At 43.1% G+C, this 25,203-nt stretch overlaps 1 protein-coding gene across 3 annotated transcripts in view; it reads right to left on the reverse strand.

The window, feature by feature from the left end:
• SHQ1 (SHQ1, H/ACA ribonucleoprotein assembly factor) overlaps positions 1–25,203 on the reverse strand; it is a 148,337-nt gene that overhangs the window by 69,481 nt on the left and 53,653 nt on the right. For all 3 annotated transcript variants that reach the window (XM_008154136.3, XM_054729489.1, XM_054729490.1), the window contains exon 6: positions 9,731–9,858. In XM_008154136.3, coding sequence (XP_008152358.3) covers positions 9,731–9,858 — 128 coding nt within the window. The remainder of the gene's footprint in view (positions 1–9,730; positions 9,859–25,203) is intronic.

A 25,203-nucleotide genomic window follows, 5' to 3' on the forward strand; every position in this document is an offset into this window, starting at 1 on the left:
AAAGTACCTGCACTGTAACTCAGGGCTATGAAGAAAATGACAAGAATCATAATGGAGGCAAGAGGCTTATCTGAAACTGAAAACAACTATAGCATAATATAGATGAGGAGGAGTCAAAGGCCCCTCACACTTGCACTGTTATATCTGTCTGGCAACATGTGACCAGGGAGCTTAAGAGGAAGGAGGCCTGGAGGCAAAGGGAAGAGAGGAAAAGGAGGGAAAACGAGAGCAGCAGCACGCTCCTGGAGAACTTGAAGGTTTATTTCTTGGTTTACTTCTTTTCTCCCATATTTTATTCTGGTTTAGCACATTTCAATGTATTACTCCAATTCAGGGGGCCTCAAATAATTGAACACAGAAAAAAATTGAAAGAAAAATCTCACTAACAAAGAACTCCCTTTTAAAGCTTTGTAAATGCACAAAAATTGTAATTTCACAGAGAGCCATTCAATTCCTTGCTCTCCTGCCATTGATTTTACTTAATAATAATAATAATAATAATAATAATAATAATAATTTCTGACTGATTCCAAAATGGCGGCAGAGTAAGTGGAAGCTACACTGACATTCCTAGGACCAAACTGGAACTCTAACTGAAATACAGAAAAACCATCTGGAAAATCAACTGAGGACTAGCTGGAGAGAACCCTGACAACCAAGGATGGAAAGGTGAGCTCACAGAGACTAGGAGGAATGCGAAGATGAGAAATGGTTAGCTGGGCTCCCACAGACAGAGGCTGAAGGTGGGGGGGTTCCCACTGAGAAGTCTGGGTTCTAAACCCCAAGCTGAGCACCAGAGCTGAGAAAGGTGCCCACAGAACATCTGGCTGTGAAAAGCAGCAGGGCTGCTGTCTGCCGGGAGAGATGGTTGGAAATGCAGGCACCCTCTTAAAGGGCCAATGTACAAAATTTCGTGTGTAGCCACTCACCTGGGGCTCCAGCAGAGAGAGGGCAGAGTTGACTGCACCCGTGTGAAGAGAGTCCCGGCTTGGGGACCCTGGGGTTGGAGCTCAGAGGGCAGCCAACCGGTTTCCTGTGCTGAGTCCTTCCTTCACACTGTGGACAACTTTTACCAGAGGATCTTTGCTGACCAGGTGGTTTTTGACTGGGGGAAAGGCAGTTGTCCCATGCTATTGGAAGACCTCTTCCCCACCCAGTGGTTGGTAGCTTGAGGCTAATCAAGACTGAGAACAATCAGACTGCTGGCAGAGGAGAGTCTCTGGAAGCTTTGAGTCTTTGCCTGATCTCCTTCTGGCCCAGGGATAGGAAAAGCAGACCCTGGTGCACATTCTAGTCCTTTCCAAAGGCACCCAGCCCCAGCAGAGGAGCCACAGGCTGTGGATTGCTGATAGCTCCAAACAGGGGACTCAGGGCCAGTCACAAATAGCATCTGACATTGTCCTGCACTAGAGGTTCAAAGTCCTAGTAGAGCTACTTAATACACAGACACAAATCCAAGCAGGCAGCCAAAATGGAGAGACAAAAAGAGAAGCACCAGGTGAAAGAACAAGAGAATTACCTGGAAGAAGAGATAAATGAAATGGAGATAAGAAGTTTATCAGACATAGAGTTCAGAATAATAATGGCAAAAATGACCAACAGTATGAGAAAAGACATAGTAACTATGAAGAATGACACAGCACTAATAAAGAACACAGTGGAAGGAACACACAGCAGATTGGAAAAAGCCAAGATCAGTGAATTAGAAAACAGAGTAGAACAAAAATCACTCAATCAGAAACCCAAATAGAAAAAATAATTTAAAAACAGGAGGGCAGCTTAAGGGAGCTGTGGGAAACCATGAAACTTAACAACATTCACATTATCGGTGAGCCAGAAGGAGAAGAAAGTGAGCAAGGAGTAGAGAATGGGTATGAAAAAATAATGACAGCCAACTTCCCTAACCTGGTAAAGGAAAAAGTCACACAAGTTCAGAAGACATAGAGAGTCCAAGAAAGAAGAACCAAAATATGCTCATGCCCAGACATACCATAATTAAAATGCCAAAAAATAAAGACAAAGAAAGAATCTTAAAGGCAGCAAGAAAAAAGCAATTTGTTATCTACAAAGGAGCTCCCATAAGGCTGTCAGCTGAATTCTTATCAGAAAGTCTATAGGCCAGAAGGAAATGGCATGAAGTATTCAAGTTAATGAAAAGCAAGGATCTGAAACCAACATTATTATATCCAGCAGGGCTATCAATCTAAATAGATGGTGAAATAAAGAGCTTCCCAGACAAAAAGGGCTAAAGGAGTTTATCACCACCAAACCAGTACTATAAGAAATGCTAAAGGGACTGCTGTAATGAAAAGAAATAGAGAGAAACGTAGGCATACAGAATTAAAATGGCAATAAACAAGTACCTTCAATAATAACAGTAAATGTCATTGATGAAATATCCCCATCAAAAGACACAGGGCAACTGAATTGGATACAAACACATAATCCAATTATATGCTATCTCAGGAGACCCACCTCAGAATAAAAGACTCACACAGGATGAGACTAAAGGGATGGAAAATTTTTTCCATAAAAATTGAAATGAAATAAAAGCTGAGGTGGCAAGACTCATATCTGACACAAGATTTCCAAATAAAGGCCATCACAAGAGACAATAAAGAGAACTACTAAAGTGATCAATCCTTAAAGAGGATATAACTCTGGTAAACATATAAACACCCAAAATAGGAGCACCTAAATATATATAAAAAACTTCTGGAGGACTTTAAGGAGACACTGGCAATAATATAGTCATAGAAGAAAACTTTAACACTCCACTGACTTCACGGGATAGATCTTCCAGACAAAAAATTAACAAGGAAACAGAGACTCTAAATAACACACTGGATCAGATGGGTTTCATTAACATTTATAGAACATTTCACCTTAAAGAGGCAGAATATACAATCTTCTCAGTGCACATGGGTCATTCTCAAAGATAGACCACATGTTAGGACACAAAACAAGTCTCTACAAGTTCAAGAAGACTGAAACCATATCAAACATCTTCTCAGATAACAATAGCAAGAAATTAAAAATCAACTACAGTAAAAGCACTCAAACATTAAAACATATGGAGGCTACATAGCATATTATTAAAGAATGGGATATCAATGAGATTCAGGAAAAAACTTCCTGGAAACAAATGTAAATGCACAATAATCCAAAATCTCTGGGACACAGCAAAAACAGTCCTGAGAGGGAAGTTCATGGCACTATAGGCCTACCTCAAAAAACAACAAAAATCACTAATAAAATATTTAACCCTACACTTTAAAAGAATTTAAAAGAGAACAAGCCCTAGCCGGTTTGGCTCAGTGGATAGAGCGTCAGCCTGCAAACTGAAAGAACCCAGGTTCGATTCTGGTCAGGGACACATTCCCGGGTTGTGGGCTCAAACCCCAGTGGGGGACTTGCAGGAGGCAGCCAATCCATGATTCTCTCTCATCATGGATGTTTCCATCTCTCTCCCTCTCTGAAATCAATAAAAATATATTTTAAAAAAAATCAAGAGAAGCCCAAAATAAGGAGAAGGAAGGAAATAATAAATATTAGAGCAGAAATAAATGACACAGAGATTTAAAAAAATCAATGAAACCAACAGCTGGTTCTTTGAAAAGATAAACAATATAGATGAACTGTTATCTAGACCCATGGTCAGCAAACTGCGGCTCATGAGCCACATGCAGCTCTTTGGCCCTTGATTGTGGCTCTTCCACAAAATACCACGGCCTGGGCAAATCTATTTTGAAGAAGTGGCGTTAGAAGTTTAAGTTGAAAAATTTTGGCTCTCAAAAGAAATTTCAATCGTTGTACTGTTGATATTTGGCTCTGTTGACGAATGAGTTTGCCGACTGATCTAGACTCATAGGAAACAAAGAGAGAGGAGCCAAATAATAAAATAAAAGCAGTGAAGTAACAACTGACACCACAGAAACACAGAGCGTTGTAAGAAAACACTATGAACAACTACCCTATCTAAGAAAGAGGGAATATGCTAATTGACCATCACACCCTCACAAAGATGGCAGCGCCCACAGCCACAAGAGGGCAGCACCCAGTCCCTTCAACTACGCCGGAGCAGCAGGGGTGACACGGCCGGGCCCACCCCCAGGCAGGTCCAGCCACTCTGCACGCCTGCCTCCAGAGTCCCCCAATCCACTCAGCCCCCCAGCTGCCCAGGGCCAGCCCAAGGCCCAGGCAAGCCTCGATGGCAGCTGCCCAGCCGCCCAGGGCTGCCCGAGGGTCAGGTAACCAGGGCCGGCCGAGGCTTGCGCTGTCGGCAGTGGCAGCAGCAGAGGTGTGATGGGGCGTCGCCTTCCCCTGATCGCCCCTGAGGGCTCCCAGACTGTGAGAGGGGGCTGAGGGACCTCCCCTCCAGTGCATGAATTTTCATGCACCGGGCCTCTAGTCTATATATATAAAACCCTAATATGCAAATAGACCAAAAGGAGGAACAAGCGAACAACCAGTCACTATGACGTGCGCTGACCACCAGGTGGAGTGCACGAAACATGGCAGGCGTCGGCAGCAGGTGGCAGAGCGGGGAACATGGAGGATACTGGCCACGGTGGGATGGTGGAGCAGGTGAGCGGGGGCACCAGACAAAGGCAGAGCGCTGGTTGCTGACATCGGGGCGAGCCTCTGGAAGTTACTGAAAATTCTTTGCTCCTGCGCGCCACAGTCCCACCCAGCGCTCACACCTGCTGCTGCCAAGGGCTCACTCGCACCTGCTGCTGGTGCCAGAGCCTCCACTTGCACCAATTGCCAGCCCCCAGCGCCGGCCCTGATCACTCAGCATCATCAGTGAGTGCGAGTCGGCTGTCAGCTCCAATTGCCCCTCAGGGCTTCTTCACCTCCCCCTGCTCCTGAGGGGCGACTGGGTCTGGCAGCCGCCTCTCGTACCTGCTGCTGGTGACAGCCTTGCTCACACCCGCTACTGGCTCTGGCCCCGATCACACCTGCAGCCACTGCCGGAGCCACTGCTTGCACCCACTGCCGGCACCTAGAGCCAGTCCCAATCGCTCCACGCCATCAACGGGTGCGAGGAGCAGCTGCTGGCCCCAATCACCCCTGAGGGCTTCTCCACCTCCCCCTGTTCCTGAGGGGTGATCGGGCAGCAGCTGCTGCTCTCACCCGCTGACAGCGCAGGCCCCGCTTGCACCCGCTGCTGGCGCCAGCCCCAGTGGCACTGTGCCGTCAGCAGGTGCGAGCGGGGCCAGCGCCATCAGCACATGGGAGCAGCGGTGGTGGGGCTGCCGGCAGACAGGGAACCAGGGGCTGTGGTAGGAGGGGCCAGGCGGAGGGTGGGCTGAGACCTGCCCCCGTGCCCACCACAGCTTCATAGCTCATAGTTCCTTTCAAGGTGCACGCATTCGTACACGGGGCCCCTAGTATGCCAATAAGCTGGGCAATGTGGGTGAAATGGACAAATTCATAGAAAAATACCGTCTCTCAAAACTGAATTGGGAAGAATCAGGAAACGAATAGGCCAATAACAAAAGATGAAATAGAAGCAGTAATAAAAATACTCCCAGCAAACAAAAACCCTGGTCTAGACAGCTTCACAGGAGAGTTTTAACAAACATTTAAAGAACAATTGTCACCTATACCCCTCAAACTATTCCCAAAAAATCCGAGAGGAAGCAACACTCCAAGCTCACAATACCAGATTTCAAGTTATACTACAAAGCCATTGTAATCAAAACAGCTTGGTACTGGCACAAGAACAGGCATATAAATCAATGGAACAGAACAAAGACCCCTGAGATCAACCTAAGACATTATGCTCAATTAATATTTGACAAGGAGGCAAGAGCATACAGTGAAGTCAAGAGAGACCCCTCAATAAAATGTGTTGGGAAAATAGGGTACATGCAAAAAGAATGAAACTAGACCACCAACTTACACCATACACAAGAATAAACTCAAAATGGATAAAAGACTTTAATGTAAATTGTGAAACCATAAAAATCCTAGAAGAAACCATAGGCAGCAAAATCTCCGACATCTCTCGTAGCAAGATGTTTACAGATACATCTCCTAGAGCAGTGGTCGGCAAACTCATTAGTCAGCAGAGCTAAATATCAACAGTACAACGACTGAAATTTCTTTTGAGAGCCAAATTTTTTAAACTTAAACTTCTAACACCACTTCAAAACAGACTCGCCCAGGCTGTGGTATTTTGTGGAAGAGCCACACTCAAGGGGCCAAAGAGCCGCATGTGGCTCGTGGGCCACAGTTTGCCGACCACGGTCCTAGGGCAAAGGAAATTAAGGAGAAAATAAACAAATGGAACTACATCAAAATAAAAAGCTTCTTCAAAGCAAAAGAAACCAGCATCAAAATGAAAAGGGAGCCTACTGCATGGGAGAGCATATTTGGCAATGGTACATCTGTAGGTGATCGCGCTGGGTGGGACCGTGGCGCCAGGGAGCAATGATAAAGGACTAATATCCAAAATATATAAGGAACTCACACAACTTAACAGAAGGAAGACAAACAATCCAATTAAAAAATGGGCAAAGGACCTAAATAGATACTTCTCCAAGGTGTACATACAGAAGGCCAAGAGACATATGAAAAAATGCTCAAACTCACTAATCACCAGAGAGATGCAAATTAAAACGGCAATGAGGTATCACCTCATACCTTTCAGAATGGCTACCATCAACAAATCAACAAATGACAGTGCTGGCGAGGATGTGGAGAAAAGGGAACCCTAGTGCACTGCTGGTGGGAATGCAGACTGGTGCAGCCACTATGGAAAACAGTGTGGAGTTCCCTCAAAAAATTAAATATGGAACTGCCATTTGGCCCAGTGATCCCACTTCTAAGAATATATCCTAAGAAATCTGAAAAACCATCAGAAATAATATATGCATCCCTATGCTCACAGCAGCACAATTTACAATAGCTAAGATCTGGAAACAGCCCAAGAGCCCATCAGTAGATGAGTGCATAAAAAAAAACTGTGGTACATTCACACCATGGAATACTATGCAGCTGTGAAAAAGAAGGATCTCTTACCCTTTGAGACAGCATGGAGGGACCTGGAGAGTATTATGCTAAGTGAAATAAGCCAGTCAGAGAAAGACAAGTATCATATGATCTCACTCATATGTGGAATTTAAAGAACAAAATAAACTGATGATCAAAGTAGATCCAGAGACATAGAACAGACTGTGTAATCTCAGAGGTAATGGAGGGTTGGGTGGGTCGGTGGGAAGACATCAACCAAAGAACTTGTATTGAGATGCATAACCCATGGACACAGACAATAGGGTGGGGAAGGCTTGGGGCAGGGGCGGGCTAGAAGGGGTCAAGGGGGGAAAAATGGGACATATGTAATACCTTCAACAACAAAGATTTGACTTAGTAATAATAATAGTAATAATAATTTCTAACTACTACAATATAGCAAGGATGTTAAACACATCATCTTATTCAATCCTCATGACAACTCTTATGTGGTAGCTATAGGATTTCCACAGTAAGATCACACTGCCAGCCTGTCATGGACCAAGGCGTTAAACTTCAAGCCCTGTATTTAGCTTATATTCAATCCTTAATCCTATACTTGACACATTTAAAAGAGGCATTTTCTATACAACACAGCATTCAAGTTGTTCTAACTTAGATCAGAAGCTCCTGCTATCTTTAAAGGTAATTTTTAGAATGAATCACCACACTAGTTTAGCAGATTATGCTTTTTCTTGAAGCATCAGACTGGATATATGCTCTGGGTCAGATGAAGATGAAGGGTCAAGAGGGCAGTAGTTAAATACACAGCCTGGCTTAATCTGTTAAAATTATACATAGAGAACTAACTCAGAACCAGTCACCAATGATCAAAGTAGAGCAAATTAGAATTTAAATCAATGGCAATAATGCCTTCTCTTGATTTTTAGAGCAACTAGCTCACCCTTGTGAACGGAAAACATAACTACACAACCACCACCTCATTAAAACACTGTGCTAAAACTGGGGAAACTGATTCAAACCAGTAGATATCCTTAAGTTTGAGCAAATTTTCTGATCAGATCTACATGGCATATACAGTTACTATCTATATTCTGCTTAAATTCAAATATAAATCCAAGAATTTACTGAAAACAATGTAACAAGAATCATTATTTAAAAATGAGTTTATTTATGCAGCAGAGTCAATTCTAAAAGATTAGAGTAGCAATTTTTCAATCCAGTAGAAATCATCTAAACTCTAACAAAACCTAACTACAAAAAAAGATTTCTGCAATATTTACTTTTTCTATAACTATTTACTGAGTACCTATTTCGTAACAGGCATAAAGTTAGACACTAAATATAGAACATATAATGGGCTATTGCTTTTCCAAGCAGAAAATCAAATTAAGACATGCAATAGAGACCTTATAGCTTACTCTGGGCTTAGTAATCAAAGAAGACAACTCCAGAAAACTGTAAACAACCCAAAGTTCCATCAGTAGTCAACAGCACAAATATCTACCAATCATGATACAAATATACAACAGAATACTGGAGAGAGATGAAAAGTGCCAGCTACAATTGTGCTAATTTAAAAGATATACAACATATACCACAAACTTGAGAAAAGTAAGGTAAGAAGAGAATATGATTCTATGTATATAAATTTCTTAAAGCAAATATTTAGATGCGGGCATATCCATTAAAAATATAGCCTGGCTCAGTGTTGGAGCGTTGGCCTGTGGACTGAAAGGTCTAGGGCTTTATTTTGGTCAAGGGCACGTACCTCAATTGCAGGCTCAATCCCTGGCCTGGGTCGGGGCTTGGGCGGGAGGCAACCAATCTATGTCTCTCTCTCACATCGATGTTTCTCTCTCTGTGTCTCTCCCTCTCCCTTCCACTCTCTCTAAAAATCAATGGAAAAAAATATCCTTGGATGACGATTAAACATTAACAGTGATACTTTCAGAAGAGGAATTTTAAGTGGGAGATTCTATATTCTATTTAATGTGTATACATATATATGATATATATGTGAGTGTGTGTGTATTCCTTTAATTTAAACACTGAAATTTTATTTTTAATATACAAATAAAGCCAAATCAGTATGACAGGAAACATGGGCCTTCTACTCTTGATCTATCTGAAACTGTTATAATTCTAATTTACACTTAATATACCAACTTCCCACCAGAGAAGGCAGTAATAAACTGACCACCTAAGAAAGGACACTGTGGATAATGTTTGCTTAATGTTAAATATGGCACAGCCGTCTCCTGTGATTCATGATCCCACTCCCAACCCCAGTTCAGCTGTCATTGGTAAACACTGGTCCACCTGATGCAGGTATAAGGATAACTATTACAACTTCTACATGAATCCATTTAGAAAAAAACTGGGAGGACATATCAAATTCATCCAACAGACAAAGGGAATAAAAACTGGGTCTTCTCCCACCGTTCTTACACTCACATGCCTTCCCACAAAGGAATGTTCAGATCTCTCAAGCTGCTTCCTCAACAACTACAAATGTCCTATGGGCTAATGCTCCTAAATTTACTAAATACCTATTTTAAAAGGACTCCAATGATTCAGAAGTAAAACATACTCCAGAACAATTTAGACAAATAAGTCTAATGTTGAGTGGCATTTTCCAACCCAGGTTGAAGACCCCATTTCCAAAAGTAGCAAACCAAAAAAATACCTACTCACTCTATGAGGACGTTAAAAAAAAAAAAAAGAGCCTATTTTTTTAGTTTCTTACCTAAAGCAGCATGATTTTCTTGCTCCTGACTCTTTCCCATAAAGGCCATCATCTTTGAATACGTATCAGTCCACCAAGGGTTATACTGCAAAACCTGTTCAACTGCCTCATCTTCAAAAAAGTCGGCTCTGGGAAAAACAATGAATGTTAGGTGGGCTTGCTGTACAGGCTTTGGCTGGGTTTAATGCTTTCTGATTTATAACTCATTACATTTGCATTAGAAATACAGATAAACTCAAAGAAAGATGAGCACTACATTTAATTTACTTTAGTAATCATCATAAACTGAAAAGTAAGCAACTAACTAAAAGGATAGTTGACATTTATGATCTCTTACATGGGAGTACACAGTAGACCAGTCTTACCCTAATGGCCTATCCCCTACACTACAGCGGTGTGGGATGATGTGAAACCGAACACACAATGGCCTGAAGCCCAGCACTTGTCCTAGATTTGCAAATATCACAGAGTCTGGTAAAATTACAACATAGAAAAGAATCTTTTAACTCCACCAACAAAAAAAACTAAACACGTGAGTAGCAAATTTAGGATACTGAATATCCACACGCAGGCTACACACAGGTCACTGTTTAGTTTCTGCACTCGTATTTTCTATCAACACACAATCTACTTTATTTAGCTATGCTAATCGTAATAGGTCTTTAAATTAAAACTACTGAAAAAGATAAAAATAACCTTTGTTGAGAACAGAAAATTAATTTTCCTTCACTTCACTTTCTTAGTTTTAACTGGAAAAATAACTGCTATATTTGAAATACACCCTTGGAGGACACTTGTTCAGAAAATATGCTGAAGTTGGAAACTGGTATTCTTGGGGTAACAACGAGAAAAAGTATAATAGTGAAAAATTCATTTATATTTTAGTTAATTAGAAACTCAAGGGATTGAGGTTTTGATAAATTGGATTTTCTAGCTTAGTTTTATGACCTTAAATACATTTTTCTTTCAAGTGAGATACTGAAATCTTTTTAAAATTAGAAATATCACAGATAACAAATTCTTCGTGTGTGCCAAGCACTTTACTAAGTACTTCTCATTCATTATTTTTTTGAATCTTCACACAGTCCCCATGAGCAGGGGATACACCCTGCCCATTTTACATGGGTGGAAACTCAAGCTGTACATCATAGCTACGATAAAAAAAAACCAGTTAAGAAGTGTGGCCTGAATTTAGACCCACTTAAGTCTTACTCCAGAATCCAAGCTAGCAACCAAAATATGTGTTCTATCTTTATGCTTAAGAAAATAAAGTACATATTGGACAAAACTGAATAGCAATGATGTTGAAACAATAATTCTCAATATCAATTTTCAGGCACACAAAGCATTTGGGACCAGGATGAAGTAGTTGCTTTATAAACTAATCCTGTGAAGAGTCTCTTATTAGCCATCTGTGGGAGGCCAGGGCCTCCTCTGCTAGGAGCTGTACCCCCGTGGACACCAGGTATTAGATGGAGAAGACATGAGAAGTCATAGGCTGTAGGAGAGTCTTTATTGCAGATCAAGTAGCCATTGCTACCAAGGAGCCATCAGACAAAACAGTTCTTCAAAGCAGTCTCCCAAAGCAGCTGCAGCAAACAGCCCTGGCTAATACAGTAGCAAACACAGAAGCCCTTATAAACATAGCAGCCATTCCTAACACAGCAGTCCAACCAAGCAGCCAGCCACTGGCTGGTCAGTAACATATTTCATACTAACTCAGACAAAAGGGCTTCTTGCCAAATGGTGACATCAATCTTTGGGCTAAAGAAAGGTAGGCCTGTGCAGTGAATACAGTAAGATGGCTGTGTCCTTGCTTTTGCACCTGTATATAGCAAGTTGGCCTTGAACATCTGGTATACTCTGATTAGAGTTCCCACACCATCTCTTTTTAAAGTGAAGAAAAATTAAAATTGATGGTTGCCAGATGTGAAGAGGGGGTGGGTGAAAATGGTAAAGGAATTAAGAAGTACAAAATAAAAAAAATAAAAAATAAATTAAAAAAAAGAAGTACAAAATAGTTACAAAATAGTCACAGAGATATAAAGTAGAGCATAGGGAATCTAGTCATTAATCCTATATAATAATATCCTATCTAATAAAAGAGTAATATGCAAATTAACCATCACTCCGCTACACCCACCAGATATGCACACCAGCCAATCAGGAGCGAGTATGCAAATTAACCCAACCAAAATGGCTGCGGCCACAGAGTGAGCAGGAGGGAGGCCTGGGTTTCCCTGGCAACGGAGGAAGCCAAGCTTTCCACACACCCTGGCGGGCCCAGGCCTCCATTCAAGGCTACAAAGTTTCAATTATAGAAGATAAATAAATCCCAACAGCAATGGCTGCCACCATGGATCGAGCAGGAGGCTTGGCTCCACTCCAGGCTACAAAGTTTCAATTGTAGAAGATAAATAAATACCAGATACCAGGGCCTTCACTTGGGTCGCTGAGGGGCATGGCTGGCCTGCAAACCACCACAGGCCCCTCGCCCAGGCCACCCCAACCCTCAAGGGAACCCCCACCCTGATCTGGGACACCCTTCAGGGCAAACCAGCTGGCCCCCACCCATGCACCAGACCTCTATCCTATCTAATAAAAGAGTAATATGCAGATTGACCATCACTCCAACACACAAGATGGCTGCCCCCATGTGGTCAAAGATCCTGCCCCCATGTGGACACAAGATGGCCAGCAGGGAAGGGCAGTTGGGAGGGACCAGGCCTGCAAGCGAGGGCAGTTGGGGGCGATCAAGCTGGCAGGGGAGGGCAGTTAGGGGTGACCAGGCTGGCAGAGGAGTAAAGTTGGGGATGACCGGGCCTGCAGGGAAGGGCAGTTGGGGTGACCCAGGCCTGCAGGGGAGAGCAGTTGGGGGGAACCAGGCCTGCAGGGGAGGGTGGTTAGGGGTGACCAGGCCAGCAGGGGAGGGCAGTTAGGGGCAATTGGGCTGGCAGAGGAGCAGTTAGGTGTCAATCAGGCTGGCAGGGGAGTGGTTAGGGGGTCATCAGGCTGGCAGGCAGAAGCGGTTAGGGGCAATCAGGCAGGCAGGCAGGCAGACGAGCAGATGGAAGCCAAGAGTCCTGGATTATGAGAGGTATCCCAGATTGGACAGGGTGCAGGCTGGGCTAAGGGACACACATCCTTCCCCTGTGTAAGAATTTCATGCACTGGGCCTCTAGTACTACAATAACCATGTATAGTGTCAAGTGGGTACTAGACTTATGGGGGATCATTTTATAAATTGTATAATTGTCTAACCACTATGTTGTACACCTAAAACTAATTTAATATTAAATGTCAACTCTAACTAAAATTTTTTTTAAAATAAAGTGAAGAAATACTCTTTTGAATTGATGTTTATTATAGAGTTACATCCACTAATCAGGGTGTAAAGTTTTTCTAGGAAATGAATTTCAAAAAAAATAAATAATTAAAGTGGCTAAAATGCTAAATAAGTCAACAAAAGTACTAAGTTTGTACTATGTTCCAAGCTCCATGTTGGGCATTGCTACATGGCTGACATGTAACATGGCTGACAAGACAAAGGAAATCCTGGCCCTCATAGTACCTACAGTCTCACAGGAAGAGTCAAACAACTATATTGCAGAGCGTAAGTGCTATGATAAATGTTATAGCAAATGAAGGGGGGATGACAGGCAAGGCCCCTGAAGCAAATAATAGCTAAGCCAACAGCTGAACTGTAATTAACAGTTAACCAGTTTAAGAGAGGTAGAAGAAAACAACCTGGGCTGAAAGAATAGCTAGCAAAGACTAGGAAACAAGAAGGCACATTTTAGGAAAAAATGTTGAGAATAGCTGAAAATAATGGGCTGTGGTGACAAATGACCTTGTGAGCCATGTTAAAAAATCTAGAGGATTTTTATCCCTAAGAACAACTGAGTACATAAAAGCTTTTGCATTTGGGGGACTAAAGCATCACTCTCACTGCCACCTAGAAAATGGTTTAAAGAGACCGAAGGAACAGAAATAATGGTGGCCTTGAATATGACCGTAGCTGTGGACATGGAGGAAAGTGGATAAGTCTGACATATGGTTAGAATCTAGAATCCTCAGGATGTAGGAGTCAAGGGAGCCAGGAGTCAGAGTCAAAGTCCATGCCCAGGATTTGGGCCTCGACAATTCAGTGGACAACAAGTGACCTTTGTTGAGACAGGAACACAGGATGCTAACGAACATGACGGGAGAGACAATGACTTCTGCTTGGAATTGGCTGAATCTGAGCTGACCTTTGAGAACACACAGAGACCTGTCCAACAGTCAGTTAGCCATGCAAGTCTGATGCTCCAGAGACACATGGGACAGTTAAGAAGGCCAAAGAAGAGGACCGAATTGCTCAGGAAGAACATCAGGGGGAGCAAAAAGGGCCTTGGAGACTGGAGCACTAAGGACATTTACTGCAAAGGTAGAACAGCCCATCTGAAAAAAATGCTGTTTTTTCCCCCTAGGCGAAAAATCATAAAAATAAATAAATAAATAAAAAACACTGGCTCTGTAAAACAGTATCTCTGCCACCTCCATGCCCCCTTTCTCCTTGTCCGCCCCCCCCACACACACAATTTTCAGAATGTTTAAGTGATTATTTGGAGTAAAAAATCACTAATATAATTTTATCAATTAAACTGTGATGGTTTTTGTAGGTTTCATGATTTACGACTTTTGTGAACGGATCTGAGGCTCATAGACTACATTCCAGAATAAATTATTTTCAAGTTTTTAAATGCATTAAATTCAACAAGCATTCACTGAGTAGCGTATACATACATGCAAATCAGAGAGAAAAAGATTGGCAATACTCACTCCCTGCCCTTCAGGACTTCACAATTAGTAAGTACCACACACACAAACAGAATGTTGTAAAAACAAGATGACCTATAACAGAAGCACTGAGGAGAGCTTCCCCACCAGTCTGGGAGAGAGGGACCAGAAAGTGACAAATAAGCCAGTCTTTACAGATAAACGTAATTCAGGTAGGATGGACATGGGAGAAAACAGCTGGTGAAGGGATACCATGAGAACAAAGTGTGTGAGAAGAGGTATGGGTGGAGAAATGCAAACATTCATTACTGCTACAGTATAAAACAGTGATGGCGAACCTATGACACGCGTGTCAGCACTGACACGCGTAGCCATTTCTGATGACACGCGGCCGCTGAGGAGGCCGCATGCAGAGGATGAAACATTTGCTGCTCCTGAGGATGAAACATTTGCAAAATAATGGTTTTTCCTCAAAGTGACACACTACCCGAGTTATGCTCATTTTTTGGCGAAGTTTGACGCACCAAGCTCAAAAGGTTGCCCATCACTGGTATAAAAGGTGGGCAAAAGGAGGGGCAGGGCCAGATCACAAAGAACTTTATATGACATCATAAGAAGTTAGAAGCTGTGGACCATGAGAAAGAAGATAATTACTAAAAAGGGCTCTCAGTGGCTAAGTGGGCTCAAATTTAAAAAGCAAGAACTAAAAACAACCACAGAGTCTAGCAGCCATTTCTACACGGGCTCTCATGCAAATGGCACTTCACAGAGAAGCCTACAATGAAGTACCTGTCTCCTACACTGTGCTCCAGACATCTGAGCCAGCCCTTATAAAGGAGTTCCTGCCCTAACTGGTTTGGCTCAGTGGATAGAGCGTCGGAGTGGGGACTGAAGGGTCCCAGGTTCAATTCCGGTCAAGGGCATGTACCTTGGTTGCAGGCACATCCCCAGTAATGGGTGTGCAGGAGGCAGCTGATCGATGTTTCTCTCTCATCGATGTTTCTCACTCTCTTACCCTCTCCCTTCCTCTCTGTAAAAAAAATCAATAAAAATATATATATATATATATATATATATATATATTATATTTTTTTTTTTTAAAGAAGTTCCTGGAATCCTATTTCAGCCAATAGGACTGAGGATTTTTCCTTCCAATTGGAGCTATCAACTTCACCAACCAATCAGAGCATCTCCATTCTGACCATTCAGGACACTGTCTTTTGGACCAATCAAACTGCAAAGATTTGGAGCCCTCAAGTGCAGGAGGATGGACTGCTGGAGGAAAGACCAAGAGTAATTACCATATAAATGCAAGAAGTCCACTAGAAGGTTAATGGACTTTGATATTCAGCAAGGGCTGAAAATCTGCATAATATTACCTGCTGCTGGCTGAATGGCTCAAGGCAATCCCCTAATCTGATAATCCTTTATTTCTTACCAAACCTTACCATTCAAATGCCTGTTTGCTTTGCTAAAGGGCAAATGTGTATTCTCCAGTAAATACAAAGCAATGGGTTCAGGAAGCCTTTCCACTAGAGAAGCGTCTGTCTGGCTCCCCCAATCATTTCTAAATTTATATTTCTTGTCTAGTGTTATTCATTTGCACGTCAGCCCTTTCTCCAGACCTTGACCAAGCTGTGTGGGCCATGGCTTCCCAATGGACCAATCAGGGACTGGGCGGGGGGCGGGGGGGGGGGGAGCAATCTATATTTCAGCTCCCTTCTGGTTCTGAGAGTGCAATATCCTTTTCCACCAAAGACTGCATTTCCCTGGCTATAGCTGAAACACTGAAGATGTTTCGCAATAGCAGACTGGCACAAAATTGAGCAGACCATTGTAGGGCAAAGCAGACCAGCATACAGCAGAGCAAAGAAGACCAGCAAGGAGCAGAGCAGAGCCGTCTAGCTGGAGAGAGACAAGGCCACCACATAGCTGTGCTGTTTGCAATGAATAGTTTCCTTCTTCAATGAGCCACATAGTGGGGATTCTTGTTGGCACTGAATTGGCGCCAAGACCATTGGATGAAAAAGCTTATGCTTTAAGCAAAGGAGAACCCATTAAGAGTTTAAGCAGACGGGTGAGGCCATGTGTCCCCGGATCCGGGTGAGGCCTCGCGCACCTGGGTCCGGGTGAGGCCACGCGCCCCTGGGTCTGGGAGAGGCCATGCGCCCCTGGGTCCGGGTGAGGCCATGTGTTCCTGGATCCGGGTGAGGCTGGGTCCCGGGTCCGGGTGATGCCACGCGCCCCTGGGTCTGGGAGAGGCCACGTGCCCCCGGGTCCGGGTGAGGCCATGTGTCCCTGGGTCCGGGTGAGGCCACGCACCCCTGGGTCTGGGAGAGGCCACGCACCCCTGGGTCCAGGTGAGGCCATGTGTTCCTGGATCCGGGTGAGGCTGGGTCCCGGGTCCGGTAGAGGCCACGCGCCCCTGGGTCTGGGAGAGGCCACACACCACTGGGTCCGGGTGAGGCCATGTGTCCCTGGATCCGGGTGAGGCCTCGCGCACCTAGGTCTGGGTGAGGCCACGCGCCCCTGGGTCTGGGAGAGGCCACACGCCCCCGGGTCCGGGTGAGGCCATGTGTCCCTGGACCCAGGTGAGGTCTCGCGCACCTAGGTCTGGGTGAGGCCACGCGCCCCTGGGTCTGGGAGTGGCCACGCGCCCCTGGGTCTGGGTGAGGCCACGTGCCCCTGAGTCCGGGTGAAGCCGTGCCCCTGGGTCCGGCCGAGACCAAACCAGAGGGAGTCGGACCTACGTTACCACCATTTGTCCACCATCCAGAGCTGAGGGGTCAGTGCTGACATGTACACATAAGGAACTGGTGGACATTGAAATTGGGTCTCTAAAGAACTGTTGGTCCAGAAAGAAACTCACTACAGACTGATTCATTTGCCTGTCAGCATAACTATTATTGCTCGTCTCACATTCAGTTCTTATAAGTATATCTCTAGGGACACATGATCTCGCTCATCTAGGGGAAATGATGAACAACATAGACTGATGAACAAGAACAGAACCAGAAACAAGGAGGCATCGATCGGACTATCGGGCCTCACAGGGAGGATAGGGGAGGTTGGGGGGAGGGGGGGGAGATCAACCAAAGGACTTGTGTGCATGCATATGAGCCTATCCAACGGTTAAGTTCAACAGGGGGTTGGGGCATCCGTGGGGAGGGGTGTGGGATGGGAATGGGGGGATGAGGACAAATATGTGACACCTTAATCAATAAAGAAATTTAAAAAAAAAGTTTAAGCAGATTTCCATTTTTAGTACATAAGCTATTGTACTGCTGGTTTTATAGTTGATGGACTCGCAGAATTCCAGGTTGGAGGAAGAAATGTCAGTTAGGCAATGAGGAGAATGCTGCCATAAGCAGGACACAAGTGAAGGCCAGAAACAGGGAGTAAAGGAAGTAGTGGAGGTGAGTGATACAACTTCAGGTAGATTGGAAGTGTGGGACACAAAAGAAGTCAAAGATGAATCCCAGATTCCTAACCCGGGTGACTAACGTGAAAAATGAGGCTCTCGACCATGGAGAAATTTCAGGAAGTTTTTAAAGGTAAAACAATGAGTTCAATTTGGACATGTTTGAAATAGAAAACTTAGTACCAAGCCCAGTTGCTCTCTTAACCTTAACCTGGCACTTCATCACAAATAGAATAGTGTGTACTTCCCCAATAAATGCTAGCCCCGTAAGTGCAGCGACCTTGTCATAGTCACCACATGTTCCTTGCTATCTGTCAAACTGCCCAGCACAAAGTTCATTAGAAAAATAGTTATTGAACAAATAAGTGCATACATGAAAAAATAAGTAAATGAAGTTGTGAGAAGGCAAACCTCTATTTTGTAAAAAATGCTGTTTGGAATTTTCTGCTGTTTTTCTTAGATAGCCTCTTATTCTAAAAAATAACTTTGCTTTCTAGCCTGCTTTAGCCTGCTTGAATAATGAGGACGATAAACTTAGCTGTCTGACTCTGTAGGCCAGAGACTAGATGTGCCCATAAATTTAGCTGTCTGACCTTGTAGGTCAAGACTAGGTATGCCCATAATTTTTAGAACTGTGTTTGTTTTCAAAGACAGCAGCGAGATAACCACTAATTGTACAGAGGGCTGGCTCCTTAATAAAAAGGGAAGTTCTGCTTCTAGCTTTGCTTAGAATTTGAATTCATTTTCTCTAAGCCCACTGTGGTGAATAAAGTGTATCTCCAAACTCTCCTGCATTGTTTGATTGTTCCGGATCTCTGTAACAGTTGCATTCTAATGCTTTTCCCTAAGCATGGTGTTTTAAATAGAGACCCTTTTGGAAGTAGATGATCCTCTTCTCAGCCTCCTAATTACTACTTGTCGTGAGTTCTCAACAAATCGAGAAGCTTGGTCAGCATACCATCTTTAATAAATTTTAGCACTGAAAATTACAATTTAAAATGGGACGCCAAATGCTATTTGATCATTTTTGTCCCTTTTCTTATCTCGAACATATTTAAATGTTGACTAAATTATTTTATTTTCTCCCAAAGAAGGAAATAAGCAAGATTTTTATTAACTAGTTGAAACAAAAAATGCCAACAATTTTTCCGGGAAGGAAAAAAAGCATACTCTCAGCAAGAGAAATATAAAAACTTGGCTAAAATAAACAGAATGATTAGAAAAAAATGTCTCAAGATGCCTTCAACATAACTTTATTGTAAAAATAAGACCCAAAAGATATTGTAAATGGCAAGAAATGGATAACCAAAAGTAACAATGGATCATCTATATGCCCAGCATTCTACAATATAGGGGAAGGGCGGAAACCTATACTGGCATCCAGATATTACAACAAAGGATTTTAAAAAACAGTGATAATCTGAGGAGATTCAAAATGGTGGTGGAATAAATGGACGTGGCATGGACAAACTCCCAGGACCAAACTGGAATTACAACTAAAATACAGAAAAACTTCCCGAATAATCAATGGAAGACTCACTGGAGAGAACCCTAAGACCCGAGGAGGGAAAGTGGAGACCGCACAGAGACAGGGAGAAGGGGTGGAGGCGCGACAGGTCTGGCCGAGCTTTCACAGACAGCAACTGATGTTTCGGAGATATATATCAGCTGAGGGGGTTGTCACTAAGAACTCTGGGGTCTACTCCTCAAGCTGGGCCCCCAGCAGAGAGCACCAGAACTGAGAAGGGTACCCACATAACATCTGACTGTGAAAGGCAGCGGGGTTGCTGTCTGCCAGGGAGAAAAAGCTGGAAATGCAGGCACCCTTTTAAAGAAGCAATGAACAAAATTCCCTGTGCAACCACTCACCTTGTGCTCTGGCAGAGGCAGGGCAGAGTGCACTAGAGCAGAAACCAGAATCGGGGACTCTGGAGTTAGAGTTCAGAAGGCAGACACCCCGGTTTCCTGTGCTGAGTCTTTCCCTCACGGAGGTCATCTTTCTCACAATAGACATTTTGTATACAGACTACCTTGCCTGGGTGAGGGGGGTGGGGGGGGAGAGTCAGTTGCCCCACCCTATATGAAAACACCTGGCCCCCCTATTAGGAGACTGAGAATAACAAGTAGACTCCAGGCAGAAGCAAATGCCCCAACCTGTTGGGAAAAACTCGCCACACCTATGGACCACAGACTGAGGGCAATTCAAGACAATCCTATCAGTCTGTAGGCAGAGGTGGTCTCTGGAGGCTTTGAAGTCTTTGCCTGATCTATAAAGACAGAAACAGCATTTGACACTGTCCTGCACTAGAGATTGAGAGGTGTGGCAGATCTACCTAATACATAATCACAAACCAAAACAGGCAGCCAAATGAGGAGACAAAGAAACAACCACCAAATGAAAGAACAAGAAAATTGTCCAGAAGAGATAAATGACATGGAGATAAAAAGTTTATCTGATATAGAGTTCAGAAAAATGATGGTAAAGATGCTCAACAGCATGAGAAAAGATATAGTAGCTATAAAAACAGACATAGCACAAATAAAGAACACATTGGAACAGGTGTCCTCCAACTACGGCCCGCGGGCCACATGCGGGTGTTTTTGCTGTTTTGTTTTTTTAATTCAAAATAAGATATGTGCAGTGTGCATAGGAATTTGTTCATAGTTTTTTTTAAACTATAGTCCGGCCCTCCAACGGTCTGAGGGACAGGGAACTGGCCCCCTGTTTAAAAAGTTTGAGGACCCCTGCATTGGAAGGAATATGCAGCAGATTAGGGGAAGCTGAGGATCGAATCAGTGAATTATAAGAAAAGACTGAAAAAATTATTCAATCAGACAACAAAAAGAAAAAAAACAATTAAAAGACAAGAGGACAGCTTAAGGGAACTATGGTGCCAATGTTCCAATAGCAGGTGTGCCAGAAGAGGAAGGCAGGGAGAAAGGGATAGAGAATGTGTTTGAAGAAATAATGGGGAAGGAAAAAAGTCACACAAGTTCAGGACACACAGAGAATACCAAGCAAGAAGAACCCAAACAGACCCACACCCAGACACACCATAATTAAAATGCCAAAAATTAAAGACAAAGGGAGAGTCTTAAAGACAGCAAGAGAAAAGAAAACTTTTACCCACGAAGAAGCTCCCATAAGGCTGACACCTGATTTCTCATCAGAAACTCTACAGGCCAGAAGGGAATGACATGAATTACTCAAGGTAATGGAAAGAAAGGATCCGAAACCAAGATTACTATATCCAGCAAGGCTATCATTCAAAATAGACAATCAAATAAAGAGCTTCCCAGACAAAATAAAAAGGGCTAAAGGAGTACATAACCACCAATCCAGCATTACAGGAAATGCGAAAGGAACCGCTGTAATGAGAAGAAATAAAGAAACCTAGCCATACAGAATGAAAGTGGCAATAAATAAGTATCTATCAATAATAACCATAAATGTAAATGGAGCAAATGCTCCAATCAAAAGATATGTTAGCTGAATGGATACAAAAACATGACCCAACTATATGCTGTCTACAAGACACCTACCTCAGAAAAAAAAGACACACACAGGATGAGAGTGAAGGAATGGAAAAAAATTCCCATGAAAATGGAAAAGAAAAAAAAAAGCTGGAGTAGCACTACTCATATCTGACTAAATAAGACCTCAAAATGTAGGCCATCACAAGATACAACAAAGGTCACTACATAATACTAAAGGGATTGATCCAACAAGAGGCTATAATCCTGGTAAATGTATATGCACCCAACATAGGATCAGCTAAATATATAAAAAAAACTTCCAGCCCTAGCTGGTTTGGCTCAGTGGACAGAGCGTTGGCCTGGGGACTGAAGGATCCCAGGTTTGATCCCCAGTGGGGGGAGTGTGAGAGGCAGCTGATCAATGATTCTCTCTCATCACTGATGTTTCTATCTCTCTCTCCCTCTCCATTCCTCTCTGAAATAAATAATTTTTTTTTTAAAAAAAAAAAACCTTCTACAGGACTTTAATGGACAGATAGAAAACAACACAGTCATAGTAGGAGACTTTAACACCCCACTGACTTCACTGGATACATCTCCCAGACAAGAAATTACAAGGAAACAGTGACTCTAAAGTATACACTGGATCAGATGGATTTAATTGACATTTATAGAACATCTCACCCAAAGCTGCAGAATATACATTCTTCTCAAGTGCACATGGAACATTCACAAAGATGGATGCTGGAAGCAAATTCCAGTAGTTAGCATAATAAATGGGAGAAGTTCATCAGAAGGCTGATGGACAGCTTCAGCAGGGCTGAAAATCTGCACATATTGTTGCCTGCTGCTGGAACAGCCAAAGTCAGTTCCCCCAACATGATAATCTTTTTATTGTTTACCTTGTGATGTGTGTATCTGCTTTGCTAGAGGGCAAGATGTGTGAATAAAAATCCCTGTGTGCGGAGATTCGGAGAACTTGGTCACTAGAATTAAACATCCTCTGACTCCCCCAAAATGCTTTCCAAATTTATATTTCATGTCTAGTTTATTTAATTTACACGCAACCCCTTCTCCAGATTCCTGAACCCTTCTACATGCTGAGAAACACCTAGGAATTAATGACAAGGACATCTGGAGAAGATTATTCACCTGAGCGAAAAAAGAAGATAATCACCGGTAAAGGTGAGGGGGCCCACCAGTAAATTCAGTGGGGAAATTCACTCTGCGTAAAGCCTGCACCAGCTCTGGAAGTCGCGAATCCACACTAGGAGGGAACATCTTTTTCTAGCCAAACTATAATGGGGAAGAATTCGGATTAAAGGCAAAAATATCATTGTACATTTTTAGCTTCCATGCTCAAGGATAAGAAATTAAAATGTCAAAAAGTACTCTTTTAAGTCAGGCTCAAGGAAAAAGAGTGCAGTTGTCACATTTAACCATTGTGGGTTCTTGTTCAAACTGCAAAATGCCTAATTCATATTTGGGATTGAAAGTCTGTAAATAAAAAAGCCCATTACCAAATCTGCCTCTAGGATTGAAAGCCTGGGCAGCTAGAGAGATTAAAGCTGTCAGCTCTCTTGCCAAGAGACACTCTAATGCTTTATTTAAAAACTAGAGGCCCAGTGCATGATTAAATCATGCACGTGTAGGGTCCCCTACACGCCTTCGCTTTCGATCGTGGGGGAGCTGGGTGCCTGTCCGCTGGTGCACCAGGCCTTTCAGAAGTCTCCGGCGCAGCAGAGGCTTCTGAAAGGCCTGGTGCCGGAGCGGACAGGCACCCAGCTCCCCCGCTTTTGATGGTCCGCGGCAGGACGTGAGCTCGCTGCCCCAGAGGCCCCTTCTGTGCTGCAGCACAGCCATGGCGTAGATGCTGAGCTCGCGCCGCCGCTGGCGACGCGAGCTCAGTGTCCCGCAGGCCCAAACGGCCACCCTGGCCACCCTGAGTCCTGCCCCCCCCCGAGCCTCCTGGCCAATCGTGGGCATAGCGAAGGTACGGTCAATTTGCATATTTGTCTATTATTATGTAGGATTACTGTAGGACACATTGGGACAAGTAGATTTTATTTATTTATTTATTTTTTATTATTTTTTTAAAAATTTCTTTATTGATTAAGGTATCACATATTTGTCCTCGTCCCCCCATTTCCATCCCACCCCCCTCCCCACACATGCCCCCACCCCCCTGTTGTCCTTAACCGCTGGTTGGGCTCATATGTCTGCACACAAGTCCTTTGGTTGATCTCTCCCTTTATCCCCACCCATCCCTACCCTCCCCCCCAGGCCCGACAGTCTGATCCATGCCTCCTTGTTTCTGGGTCTGTTCTTGTTCATCAGTCTATGTTGTTCATTATTTCCCCTAGATGAGTGAGATCATGTGCTATTAGAAATACACTTATAAGAACCGAAAATGAGACAAGCAATAATGGTTATGGTGACAGGCAAATGAATCGGTCTGTAGTGAGTTTCTTTCTGGGCCGGGACAAGTAGATTTTAGCAAAAATAACTTTAAAAGCTAGTCAATGCCATGGAGAGCAGAAGAGAAAAAGATTCAGGATCTGTCATCTTATTTGGTTTAATGTGTTTATTGTTATCTATTAAACATGCCTTTAATTAAATAAGAAAAGAAATTCGGCCAGGTCAGATGCTAAATTTTACCAAAACAAACAGGATGTGGGGGTTGGGAGACAAGTGGTGATCCTATAAAATAGACGCCCACTCACAAGTGTGCTAAGAAAGTCATCTTTCTGCCATGTTTTTTCCCAGTTCATCTTTTAAAAGTTTTACAGAATTAAGAATGCATCTGGAATTTCTGTATTCATAAAGACAGAAAGCTAGTTTAAAACAAAAGAGCGCTCTGCCCAATGTTGGACAAGTATTTGAGCTAAACTTAGTCTCTTTATGAATGCTACAGAATAACCCAAAGCTGTTTTTTCTCAAAAGAAAGATGGCGGAAATGACCCAAGGAGAAAAGAAAGAATACAGGCTGAGTTTGGGCAACACAACATTAGTGTTTCCATAATACAGGGCAGTTTTTAAATAATAATGAACCGCATTACAAAGTTAACTTTAAGGCTGCTAAAAAGTCAGTAAATTATGTTTCACAGAATGTTTTACAGAAAGTAAATGCCTTAAATGATAACAATTGGCTTTAGAATCTCAAAATTGTTGAAACATAGATATAACTAAAATAAAGGAATAGTAAACCTTCTTAGTAATAATCCTATAAAGAGGTAATATGCAAATTGACTATCACCCCCTCACAAGATGGCTGCCTACAACCAGGCCGGCATGGGCGTTAGTGAGGGATGAGCAAATGACTAAACAAGCAGGCTGTGTGAGGCAACCAGGCCAGCGGGGGGTCAGTTAGGGGTGACCAGGCCAGCAGAGGGGACAGTAAGAAGCGACTAGGTCAGTGGGGGGGGCAGTTAGGGGCAAACAGGCCGGTGGGCGGGAGGGGGATGCTATTAGAGATAAGAAGCACAAAAGAAAAAGGACAGTGTATATATGAAACTTCCTTTTACATAAACCTAATTATAACCATGAAATAAAGTCTAGAACTGAGATACATAACATAAAAATCATAGAATAACACCAAACTAAAAATAAAGACAGAAAAACAAGAAAAAAAATGGAATAAAGACAGATACCAGAAAACAAAAGATAAAATGGATATAGAAAATACTTACATATCAATAGTCACTGTAAATGCAAAACAACTTAACTCACCAATTACAAGGCACAGAGTAGAGGGTTGGATGAAAACCCATCTACATGCTGCTTTCAGGAGATACAC

Source organism: Eptesicus fuscus, chromosome 18 (genome assembly GCF_027574615.1).
Source record: "Eptesicus fuscus isolate TK198812 chromosome 18, DD_ASM_mEF_20220401, whole genome shotgun sequence".
NCBI classification, from domain to species: Eukaryota; Metazoa; Chordata; class Mammalia; order Chiroptera; family Vespertilionidae; genus Eptesicus; species Eptesicus fuscus.